Here is a 13,488-nt window from a genome sequence, read left to right on the forward strand (position 1 = left end):
TCTTCTTTCCTGACCTTGACGCTTTTTAGAGTACAGACTTTTCATTATTTAGGATGACCTTCAATCTGAGTCTCTCTAATACTCCTTCATGATTAGATGTGAACCATGCATATTTGACAGAAATGCTGCAGACATGATGCTTCATTTTAGAAGGTATATAGTGATGACCCCGGAGAAGGCAGTGGCAACCCACTGGAGTACTCTTGCTGGGAAAATCCCATGAATGGAGGAGCCTGGTAGGGTGCAGTCCATGGGGTCATGAAGAGTCGGACACGACTTAGCAACCTCACTTTCATGCATTGGAGAAGGAAATGGCAACCCACTCCAGTGTTCTTGCCTGGAGAATCCCAGGGATGGGGGAACCTGGTGGGCTGCCACCTATGGGGTTGCACAGAGTCGGACGTGATTGAAGTGACTTAGCAGCAGCAGCAGGAGTAGTGCTGACCCATCTTCTACTGGTGATTTTAATCTTCATTACTTGTTTGAGATATTGTCTTCCAGGTTTCTCCACTCAGATAGGGTTTTTCTCTTTAGTAATTTATAAGTATTTTGTGGAATGATATTGTGACACTATTTTAATAACTTGTCCTTTTCAAATTTCTACACCAGTATTCATATCTTTTGAAAAATCTCACCTGAATTCACTAATGATGGTACCAAATTACTATTTTATATTTTCCTAATTCTTTCTCTGTCATTTAGTTTGCATGTTAAGCATTTGTTTATTCATTATATATTTGTTTATATTATTACAGACTATTGCTAGGTTCCTATTTTATTCAGTGGGTTGTAATCTTTATCATTTGTTCTGGTACTCAAATTGTGCCATATTTCACAAAGACAGAAATATAGACCAATGGAACAGAATAGAAAGCCCAGAGATAAACCCACGAACCTATGGACACCTTATCTTTGACAAAGGAGGCAAGGATACACAATGGAAAAAAGACAACCTCTTTAACAAGTGGTGCTGGGAAAACTGGTCAACCACTTGTAAAAGAATGAAACTAGAACACTTTCTAACACCATACACAAAAATAAACTCAAAATGGATTAAAGATCTAAATGTAAGACCAGAAACTATAAAACTCCTAGAGGAGAACATAGGCAAAACACTCTCTGACATAAATCTCAGCAGGATCCTCTATGACCCACCTCCCAGAATATTGGAAATAAAAGCAAAAATAAACAAATGGGACCTAATGAAAATTAAAAGCTTTTGCACAACAAAGGAAACTATAAGCAAGGTGAAAAGACAGCCCTCAGATTGCGAGAAAATAATAGCAAATGAAGCAACAGACAAAGGATTAATCTCAAAAATATACAAGCAACTCCTGAAGCTCAATTCCAGAAAAATAAATGACCCAATCAAAATAAGGGCCAAAGAACTAAACAGACATTTCTCCAAAGACATATAGATGGCTAACAAACACATGAAAAGATGCACAACATAACTCATTATCAGAAAAATGCAAATCAAAACTACAATGAGGTACCATTACATGCCAGTCAGGATGGCTGCTATCCAAAAGTCTACAAGCAATAAATGCTGGAGAGGGTGTGGAGAAAAGGGAACCCTCTTACACTGTTGGTGGCAATGCAAACTAGTACAGCCGCTATGGAGAACAGTGTGGAGATTCCTTAAAAAACTGGAAATAGAACTGCCATATGACCCAGCAGTCCCACTCCTGGGCATACACACCGAGGAAACCAGATCTGAAAGAGACACGTGCACCCCAATGTTCATCGCAGCACTGTTTATAATAGCCAGGACATGGAAGCAGCCTAGATGCCCATCAGCAGACGAATGGATAAGAAAGCTGTGGTATATATACACCGTGGAATATTACTCAGCCGTTAAAAAGAATTCATTTGAATCAGTTCTAATGAGATGGATGAAACTGGAGCCCATTATACAGAGTGAAGTAAGCCAGAAAGATAAAGACCATTACAGCATACTAACACATATATATGGAATTCAGATGGATGGTCATGATAACCCTATATGCAAAACAGAAAAAGAGACACAGAAGTACAGAACAGACTTTTGGACTCTGTGGGAGAAGGCGAGGGTGGGATGTTTCGAGAGAACAGCATGTATATTATCTATGGTGAAACAGGCCACCGGCCCAGGTGGGATGCATGAGACAAGTGCTCGGGCCTGGTGCACTGGGAGGACCCAGGGGAATTGGGTGGGGGGGGGGGGGTGGGAGGGGGGATCTGGATGGGGAATACATGTAACTCCATGGCTGATTCATGTCAATGTATGACAAAACCCACTGCAATGTTGCGAAGTAATGAGCCTCCAAGTAATAAAAATAATAAAAAAATAAAGAAGCACCCAGACATTTAGATGTTTAAAAAAAAAAAAATTGTGTCAGATTTGACTAGGAGGAAGCATCCTTTCAGCTGGTCCTTGTGATCTTTTGTCATGTTTTTATCTTTTTTTTCTTAATACTTTTATTTTTTAGCATAAGATGTTCCAGACTGTTTTCCCTGTCTCTACTCTGGAATCAGTTATTTCGCCAAAGGAACCTGGTGGAGGGATGACATTTAGAAACTTAGATTTGGGTACTAGGTGTGCTCATTGTTCCTGGGATATTACTGCTTCTAGGCTCTCAGTGGACTGAGACAGGCAATAGATACACGCACACATATATGTACACTGTACATACATAAGCATCTATATCTATTTCTGTGTTTATTCAGGCAGTCCTGGCTCTACTGCTCTTTGTTTCATTGTGCTTCACAGGTTTGCGTTGTCTACAGGCTGAGGTTTTATGGCAGCTCCATATCACACAAGCCTATTGGCACCGTTTTTCCAGTGGCGTTTGCTCACTTAGTGTCTGTGTAATGTTCTGATAATTCATGCGATATTTCATTATTCCTGTGGTGATCCATGATCAGTGGTCTTTGTTACTGTTGTAAAAAGTTCTGACCTACAGAGGACTCAGGATGATGGTTAGCATTTTTTAGCAATAAGATATTTAAAATACATTGATTTTTTTTAGACATAACACTTTTACAGACTTAACAGACTACATTGTAGTGTTAACATAATGTATTGGGAAATAAATATTGGGGGGAAAATAGTGTAAACATAATGTATTGGGAAACAGAAAATTCATGTGACTCGCTTTATTGCCAAGTTTGTTTTATTGCAATGGCTCAGTGGTAAAGAACCACATGCCAGTGCAGAAGATGCGAGAGATGAAGGTCCAATCCCTTGGTTGGAAAGATCCCCTGGAGAAGAAAATGGCAACCCACTCCAGTACTCTTGCCTGGAGAATTCCATGGACAGAGGAGCCTGATGGGCTACAGTCCATGGGGTCACAAAGAGTCAGACAGGACTGAGTGACTAAGCATGTGCGCACTGGAAGCACACACTCAGTATCTCTGAGGTGTGTCTGTATTACACGCATGCACGTCATTACCTCCAACTCCAGTCCAGCATGCTTGACTTTTCCATTTTAATAAACCCTTTCTCAAAGATACTGAGAAGCCTGACTCCCATTATTTCAGTATATTTTGCTCATTTGCTTTGCTCCTTTTTTGGCCCCAATAGCTGCCTCTAAGGCAAACTGCTTTAGGAAATTTCTGGAAATTACTAGCTCTCTACTTGTTCTAATGGGAATTACATGGGAGACTGGATTTTTCTTTTTTCTTTTTGATAATAGCTTTATTAAGATAGGGCTTCCCTTGTGGCTTTATTAAGATAAGGCTCCCTTATTAAAAGATAGACATACCATACAGTTAATCCATTTACAGTGTATATACAGTGATTTATGACTCACCACAGTAGATTTGGACTCCCCTGATGGCTCAGTGGTAAAGAATCTGCCTGTGGATGTAGGAGGTGCAGGAAATTCAAGTTCAATCCCTGGGTCACGAATTTCCCCTAGAGAAGGAAATGGAAACCCGTTCCAGTATTCTTGCCTGGGAAATCCCATGGACAGAGGATCCTGATGGGCTAAAGTCCATAGGGTTGTAAAGAGGTGGTCATGACTGAGCACACATACCAAAAAAAAGCGAAAAAACAGTAAATATTAGAACATTTTCATGATTCCCAAAAAGAAGCCTTCTACTGTTTACCTGGGAATAAAATGAAAGCTTAGACCTGCTTTTCAGGAAATGTATGGTGTATAAAAATTGTATTAAAAATCTCAGGTGGTTCATTGTATGTTCAGTGTTATAGTTTCAGATTGCTGCATAACTTACTATCCAAATTTTAGTGCCTTAGTTTAACGATTTATCTCTCATAGTTCTGTGGGGTGACTTAGGTGGGCCATTCTCATTTTGGCTCTTTCATGCATTTATAGTTAGATGCAAGCCATTGGGGCTGGAGTCATTTGAAAGATCAACTGGGCTGGAAGTCCACAGTGACTTATTTACTTATATATTTGATACTCAGCTAGGATGGCTGAAATAACTGAGGGTTGGCCAAGCATCTCTTTTCCTCCGCATGCCCTTTCCACATGGTTGTTTTGGGTTTCCTCACAGCACGGCAGTCTTGGGATAGTCAGTTTTCATAATGGTGACTGTCTTTCCCCAGACTGACATCCCAAGCGATCCAGGTGGAACCTGAATGTCTCCTGAGGAATTAGCCTTCAAAGCCCCAGAATGTCACTTCTTCTGCATTCATTAGTCAAGCAACTCACTGAGGCCAGTGGAGCTTCAAGAAGACAATTAAACTTTGCCTGTTGATAAAAGAATTAATGACTGCTATGTTTAGATGCTATTTGCCACACTAATTGTCACCCTGCCAACTAAATTCAGTACACTTGCACTGTTTTAGAACTTTAAGAATCATAGGTTGCATTATTAAGTCAGCAGTTGTTCGTAATCACACCCAGCATTTTTATTCATCCAGTGGCTTATTTCACTTGAAGTCCACAAGCAATTTAAAACCTGTTGTTTTTGTTACTTGTAACCATTATCCTCTTAAGATATATTCATTGTAACAAAACCTGTAGACATGTTATACTGGTTTCATTAGCCTTTTATCCTCAGCAGTGGAAAGCAAAGGGAGTGGTAAAATGTATTGTTGGGTTGAATTTTTTTTTTTTAATATTTATTCTGAAGTTGACCTATTACATACTTTAACTCAACATGAAATTAGGAGCCATTGCTCATGATATTTCTTTTGCAATTTACAGATGATTCAAGAGAAGAAATATCTAATTCACCACCAGAGAGCAAGATGCATCACAAATTAGGTAAGGTTATTTTTCCCTTGATATTTTCACATTATTATAAAACCTCTGTTTCTAAATATAATTTAATTTTTTCTCAAGTGGGGGAAATATTATTTGGATTAATTGTCAGGTAATGTAAAACTTCATATTTTGTTTCATTAATTTCATGGTAAATCATCACATACCACAGAGTTTCTTTATTGTCCATTTATAAATCTTATAATCCTCTCACTCATTGCTCAGTAGTAGGGAGCTGATCTTACCTAATGTAAGAAGCTAGGGTAGAGAATTCTATAAAATGTAACTTCTGGGTAGATGGCATCCATGACAACTTCTCTCATTTTTTTCCAGTTCACACCTAAACAGAACAGTAACTAGGATGAGTAAGCCAGGAGCTAAGGAACCCATGGAGAGGCCTACTTGGGGATTAAGATTCATGCAGCCTCTCATGTTTGGAGGATTGGAGTGACTTTTTATTTTTCTCCCTATACTTAAGGCTTCTGCATTTATACTTGACAAGACCTGTAGGGATGAAGGTTTCTCTAAGTGCTTCCACCAGAACCTCACATCTTGTCAGTTAGTATTTTGTGGGTCCATGTGAAGAGATACTGCTGTACTTCTCAATGTTCAATGCTTAGCTTCCTAGGTGGTGCAGTGGTGAAAAATCCACCTGCCAATGCAGATGACGCAAAAGATGCAGCTTCTCTCTCCCGGTTGGGAAGATCCCCTGGTGTAGGAAATGTCAACCCACTCCAGTATTCTTGCCTGGAAAGTGTCATGGACAGAGGAGCCTGGTGGGCTGCAGTCCATTAGGTCACAGAGTCAGACACAACTAAGTGCATGTGTGCACACACACACACTTGCTTGACTTGAAGTGGAACATGCTGTGAGTCAGAGTAGGCAAAGAGAAATATAAATGTCCCTGAGAGGGTCTGCAGCAACACAAGAGAGAAAAATCAACAGTAGACAAATTCTAGTGAGCCAGAACCTTTGTAGATAAATAACAGTTTTAACAATGAAGGAAATATGATATATCACAGAAGGCTTTCTGGTTGCTAAAGCATAATTTTTCAGTTTAAAAATTCAGTACATGAACTGATAAATAAAGATGAATACTGTTGAGTGCTAAATTAGTAGCTGGTGTTGACATGGAAGAAATTTATCAGAACAGAAATACAAAAAAGATTGAAACCATGAGGAAAATATAGGCAATGGAAATAACATGGAGACAACATATAAAAAATGCAAATAATAGAATTTTCAGAAAAAAAATTAAAATACTACTTAAAACTTTACTGGAATAAAGATAGGCTTGATCTGCAATTTGAGAGAGTTTATCAGCTGCTAGTAAAAATTAATGAAGAATATACATCTCTAGACAGAATTGAATAAAATTCCTAAATTTCAAGGATAGAAGGAAGCTTCCAGACAGCAGTTATATATAAAGGAGGAAAAAAAAAAAAGACTAGCATTATTCATCTTTGTAACTCTGGAAAAATAAAGTAGCCTACTTTCAGAAATGTATTACAATCCATGTTATAATTAGCCAAGATATCTTTCCTTCTGATAACTGAATTTATTTTGCACATAATGCAGGATTATCATCCTCCATGGAAAATAGCCATGTAAGGTCATTTAACCAAGTAGCATATAAATCAGGACTGAGTTCAAAGAGAGGAGAGAGAGAGGAATGATTCTCAATATATGGTTAAATTTAAGTAATGTATACTTATTTTCTGTTGCCATGTACCAAATTACTACAGATTACAACATGTTTGTTATCCTGTGGTTTCCATGGGACAGGAGCTCAGGTACAAGTTAGCTGGGTTCTCTGTTAAAGGGTTTCACAGGCTGCAGTCAAAAGTGTCAGCCTGGACCATGGTCTTATCTGAGCTCAAGATCCTCTTTCTAGCTCATGTGGTTGTTAGGAGAATTCAGGTCCTTGGAATTGTAGGGCTGAGATACCTGTTTTCTTGGTGTCTGTGAGCCATGGGCCTCTTAATTTCTAGAGGTCACCTGCAGTTCCTTGCCACATGACCCTTTTCATAGACTCTTTTCTCAGTGTGGCAGCTTGCTTCTTCACAGTGAGCAAGGAAGAATTTTTCTCTGCTTCTGCTAGATAGTGTCTTATGTGTAGAATCATGATATAATCACAGGAGTGACTTCCCTTTCCTTTTGCCGTATTCAGTTGAGTATATCATAAGTTCCACATGTATCCTCGGGAAGGGGCATCTCATTGTTCACACCTGAGGGTGTGTCTACTACTTAATGCTAGTATGATTGAGGATTTATAAGTACTAAGTAAGAATTTTTGCAATGATAGTTTGAAATCTGCACTATCTTAACAAAACTTGGTATAATGAGTAGGAGTGGCAGAGGGGTGATAAAAGTAGCCTAAAAGTTTTGTTTTACTAAGTGAGAGAAGAAAGAAGATGATGTCTTGGTAAGGAATATAGTTTTTAATATAATCATAGAGAAATGAGTATGATTTGAATGGCAGGAATAGGAAGGTAAATTAGACTGAAAAAGCACAGTAAAACTTTGAAATGACCAAGGTTTGGAGTATGAGGAAAGAAATGATATTCTGAACAAACCAATGAAAAGGAGGGTTAAAAAAGAATCATTGATGTAAAATAACAAGAAAATCTAAAGTAAAATGGAAGGAATAGAAAGAACCATATTTGTTATACTAAATAAGCATGAATGGATTGAATTCCTCTAGTAAGATAGAGACTAACAGATTTGGTTAAACAATACAAACTGACCTATATGTTTATATCATGTAAAACAGGTTTTAAAATAAAAGATTATCAAAGAATTAAGTAGAGTAATATAAACAGAAAGAATGTAGTGATGCATTTTTAATATTAGGTGAAGTGAAATTTTAAGTTAAAAATGTGAACAGAATAAAGGGCTTGTAATAATAAATAAGCAGTTTATTGAAGAAGATAGAAAAATTATAAACTACTATGTACCAAACAGCCTAGCAACTAAAATGTATAAAGGAAAAAAAAAAAAACCTGAGAAAAAGCAAGGAGATTTTAAGCAATACAGTTAGAGATTTTGATAAACCGCTTTCAGAATTGGAGAAATCCAGCAAACTAGAAACAAGAAAGAACATAGAAAGTTGATTATATAGCCAGCAAACTTAGCATGTAGAACTTTGCATTGGTAAGATAAAATGTGTAGATACGTGTGTATACACACAAACACATGCGTCTATGACTACCCTGAGTAACACATTTCCTATTGGGAACATTTAGATGGTTTTCAATTTGACTTCTGTTTTCGGTTCCTTTCTGTTTCGGTTCCATAGTATACACAGTACTACTATGAATGTTTTTATACCTAGATCTGCCCATTTTTATGAATATTTTGCAAATTCATTTTCTAAAAATGAAATTGCCATCTCAGAGTATTACAATTATAGGTATTGTCAGATTGTCTTAAGTTTATATTTCTATCAGGAATATATGAGAATTTCCGTGTACCTTTAACATCATTAACCATGAATGTTACCAAATTTTTACATCTTTCCAATCTAGTAGTATATTTTTTCATTGGCATTTCTTTACTAGCCCAAATATATCTTAAAATTTGTATCTTTAGTGTTTTGTCTAGAAGCATTCCTATTCTAGAAAGTAATATCAGTCTTTTCACTGGAGTTTTGTCCAGCTCAACACATGTGTATATTTTTGTGTGATGTCTTTTACAGTATTGCCCTCCAATACACCAAATGTTCGAAGAACTGTGAGAACACGATCAAAACCTTTGGAATACTGGCGAGGGGAACGAATAAATTATCAGGGAAGGCCATCAGGTAAAATTTGTATTTTGGTGTCTCAAATTAAAAAATAATAATGATAATTGCTCTAATTTATTTAGATATGTGTTGTGCCAGAAAAGTGAAAGTCACTCAGTTGTGTCTGATTCTTTGCAACCCCATGGACTGTAGCCCACCAGGGGATCTTCTTGACCTGAGGAACGAACCCAGGTCTCCCGTAGTGCAGGCAGAACCACCAGGGAAGCCAAGTCTGTATAACACTACAAGTATAACATTACCTTATTTAATCATCATCCTCCAACAGTGTGACAAGAATAGAGTCAAGTCCAGGTTTCTCTGATTACTATAGAGATGCTGATTTTTTTTTTTTTTCTCTTTGCTACCAATTTGAAGTGATTGTGTGGTTTTATAGAGTGTTCCCAGGTGGCTTTCCTAGTGTCTCAGATGGTAAAGAATTTGTCTGCTATGCAGGAGACCCAGGTTTGATCCCTGGGTTGGGAAGATCTCCTGGAGAAGAAAATGGCAACCGACTCCATTATTTTTGCCTGGAGAATTCGGTCGACAGAAGAGCCTGTTGGGCTACAGTACGTGGGGTTGCAAAGAGTTGGACATGACTGTGTGACTAACACTTACCCCAGGTGGCCCAGTGGTAAAGAATCTGACCCCCAAAGCAGGAAACCCAAGAGATGCAGTAGGTTCGATCTCTGATTCAAGAAGATCTCTTGGAGAAGGAAATGGCAACCTACTCCAGTATTCTTGCCTGGAAAGTTCCATGGACAGAGGAGCGTAGCGAGCCACAGTCCATGGGGTAGCAAAGAGTCAGATACGACTGAGCATAGAGCACGTTATTTTTATACAATTCAATAAGATTTCTAATTGCATAAAATGAAACATTAGATCAGAACATGAGAAAATTTTAACTGGAAAAGATTAAATATTCCCCATTATTTTTCTCATTCCATTTTCTTATCATATTTCGGTACAAAAATTATAGAGGGTGAGAGAAAATAGTGTTATATTAAAGTTACTTCCTTTTTTTTAATCGATATTTCTGAGTCAAAGGACTAAACTGACATGTGGATTACTATAAATAGTTCACTGCTAATCTTTGTGTCCTTCATTTTTTATACCTCCATTGATGACTATTTATTTCAAGCAATAGAGATCATTCAGTTATGTTTCATCAGTATGTCTAGATTTAGGATAGTGGTGATGGTTTAGTTGCTAAGTTGTGTCTGACTCTTGTGACCCCGTGGACTGTAGCCTGCTAGGATCCTCTCAGGCAAGATTACTGGATTGGGTTGCCATGTCCTTCTCCAGGGGATCTTCTGACCCAGGGATTGAACCCGGGTCTCCGGCATTGCAGGTGGATTTTTTACTGACTGAGCCACCAGATTTAGGATAGTAGAGAGACTTAAGTGAAATTGGTTGCTATTTGTGTTACTTGAATTAGCTGTAGAGTAGTAATAATAATGTATTCTTCTGTGCTTTGAAAGGAAATGTGCTGTATTAATGTAATGAATTTTGTTTCAAGATTTTCACTTTGCTAGGTATGATAATTTACCTTTTCTGGGGTTAAATTTCAGGAGGATTTGTGATTGGTGGAATACTGTCCCCAGACACAGTATCATCTAAAAGGAAAGCAAAAGGAAACTTGGGAAGAGTCATTACAACAGCTAATAGGAAAAGAATCTGTCTTGAAAATGATGAAAGAAGTATGAACTTTTTCCTTATTTTAAATAACAGTATTTTGAAAAATAGCTCTTTGCAGATTTTGAAATATACCTCTAAAGGTTTCAGAATATAATAGTACTTAAGGGTAAATTCTCTTTTTAATGCCTACTTTTCTTCAGATTTTGAAAGTAAACTAATTTTATTCTTTTTAAAAAATCATTAATATCATAGTGTAAAACATTTCCACATGGGTAAATTGCACTGTCAAATGAAACTTATCTTGTCCACGCATCAAAGTGGTCATTGATAAACAGGAAGAAATATGCCTCTTCCATTCTCCTTTACAAACTTGTCCTTAGCTCTGTTTCATACTAGATTTTTTTTTAATGGAAAAGAGTTTTAAGTAAATAGTATTTCAGTGATACTTCTTTTGCAGAGAATAAATTCATGGTAAATCTGAATATACCTCTGGGAGATCCTCTGCAGCCAACAAGGGTAAAGGACCCAGAAACACGAGAGACTGTTCTTATGGGTAAGCTCAGATTGATTCTGAGAATGCTTAATTTAATATCTAGTAAGAACAAACTGTTTTCTTGAAGGCTGGCTTTTCTACTTTCCCTTTCTCTCCTCAGATCTTTCAGAGCCAAAGTCCAGTAGCAAGTCTGATTCAAATAAGCAGCCTGTATGAGGACTACTGTGGGGAAGTTGATGGTAGACAACCTCCAGGGACATAGAGTACCATGCATTTGTCCTCTGTGATAGAAGTGCTACCATCAGGAATGTTGCCTCCTCTAGTAGGATCCAGGCCTTCTTTGATCAGGAGGATACTTGGGGACAAGGGCTGTTGAGGGTGAAAGTGAAAGTGAAAGTCGCTTAGTTGTGTCCAACTCTATGCGACTCCATGGACTGTAGTCCATGGAATTCTTCAGGCCAGAATACTGGAGTGGGTAGCCTTTCCCTTCTCTAAGGTATCTTCCCAACCCAGGGATTGAACCCAGGTCTTCTGCACTGCAGGTGAATTCTTTGCCAGCTGAACCACAAGGGAAGCCCAAGAATACTGGAGTGGGTAGCCTATCCCTTCTCCAGCGGATCTTCCCAAGCCAGGAATTGAACTGGGGTCTCCTGCATTGCAGGCAAATTCTTTACCAACTGAATTATCAGGAAGCACATTCAGGGGGAATTGTAGCAAACTAACTGGCAGACTCCTGGATACACTGGATATACTCCCTACCTGATCTCAGAGATCAGGTAGGGATTGTGGCTGGGTTTAGACAGCCCTTGGTGCTATGTAGCAAGGACATCAGTCAGTCAAACAAATGTCATGTTTAAGGCAGACATAGGGTCCAAAAGCCTCCTCCTGCACTTAACAGGTACTAAACATTTAGTGTCTAGGATACCATTGGAGGTCCTAAGAGATGGGCTATAGTGTGGTGGGGTTAAGTAATGGACACTCAACTAATTCCCAGCCAGGCAATATTTACATATAGGAAATACTTAAGTGTTTTAACAACTGTCATGACTGTACTAGTGAGTACTGAGGACTATTTATCCTAAATCAAAAGATAAGTATGTCAAAGCAGAGAGACAGTTTACACTTAAAATTTTGACTGTGGAATAGGTTCCATTGATATCTTAAGTAGCAAAGATATTTCTATATTCAGTTGTTGATTTGGCTATAGAGGGAAAAGTACAGAGAATTTTTTTTTAGTGAAGTGTCTTAACTGAAAACATTGGTATACTGTATTAGTAAAAAAGGTGTGTTTTCAAGAATTCATCACTTTTCATTTGCTGAGCATATGTATTGTCTCTATCCTGTCGTCTGTGGGAGTACAGTCGGAAGCTGATGATAAAAAATGTATTAATTATACGTCTGGAAAAGTTTGTAAGTAAAAGGGAAATTTAAAAAATGATATAGTAATTTGGAAGCTACAGCTAGAACTCTGGTTATTTAGAGCCTCTACCTGATAAATAGAAAATATTGTTACTTAATCAGTCACAAAAGTAAATTTATTGGTGTGATGATGATACATTTGTAGTGTGGCTATGTTATATTGAACTTTTTAAGAATAAGGAATCTTTTCTTGTCTCTTAGCTGATTTTGTTTTCCATCTGAGTTATTATGGGGGAAATAATAATACCGCCATTGTTAATAATAATAAAATAATATTATTAGCAAAGCTTACTGAATGCTTACTTTGTACCAGTGTTTTAAATGCTTTATACACATTAACTCATTTGATATTCCCAACTCTAATATAGATAAACTATTTTTATCACATTTTATAGAAAAGAAAGTGAGATGGAGGATAAGCAACTTGGCTAAGGTCATTCAGCTTGGAAGACAAAGATATGATGTCACCTTTCTAGGTCCAGAGTCAGTGCTCTTAATCACATCTATCTTTCTAGGACAGGTTTATGTTTTTATTTATGAATGTGTATAAGAGATGCAGGTTTGATCCCTGGTTTGAGAAGATTCCCTGGAGAAGGGAATGGCAACTCACTCCAGTATTCTTGCCTGGAGAATCCTGTGAACAGAAGAGCCTGGCTGGCTACTAACAGTCCACAGGGTCACAAAAAGTTGGTTGACTGAAGTGACTTAGCATGCACACACATGTGTGTATATGCTATATCAATGTCATTGTTATTACTTTATACTTATATTAATTTTTCTCCTTTAGATCTTATAAGGCCACGAGATACATACCAATTTTGTGTTGAACATGATGAGTTGAAAGTATATAAAACATTGGATACACCATTTTTTTCTACTGGAAAATTGATATTAGGACCAAATCAAGAAAAGGGAAAGCAGCATGTAGGCCTCGATACATTGGT

General features: G+C 37.6%; 1 protein-coding gene across 3 annotated transcripts in view; it reads left to right on the top strand.

Annotated features, from left to right (window-relative positions):
• The window catches only part of CENPC (centromere protein C), an 81,750-nt gene that overhangs the window by 60,692 nt on the left and 7,570 nt on the right, over window positions 1-13,488 (top strand). For all 3 annotated transcript variants that reach the window (XM_065914013.1, XM_065914015.1, XM_065914014.1), the window contains exons 13-17: window positions 5,157-5,216; window positions 8,911-9,015; window positions 10,566-10,694; window positions 11,090-11,185; window positions 13,332-13,486. In XM_065914013.1, the coding sequence (XP_065770085.1) occupies window positions 5,157-5,216; window positions 8,911-9,015; window positions 10,566-10,694; window positions 11,090-11,185; window positions 13,332-13,486 (545 nt within the window). The remainder of the gene's footprint in view (window positions 1-5,156; window positions 5,217-8,910; window positions 9,016-10,565; window positions 10,695-11,089; window positions 11,186-13,331; window positions 13,487-13,488) is intronic.

The sequence above is a fragment of the Muntiacus reevesi genome, chromosome 22 (assembly GCF_963930625.1).
Source record: "Muntiacus reevesi chromosome 22, mMunRee1.1, whole genome shotgun sequence".
Lineage (NCBI taxonomy): Eukaryota > Metazoa > Chordata > Mammalia > Artiodactyla > Cervidae > Muntiacus > Muntiacus reevesi.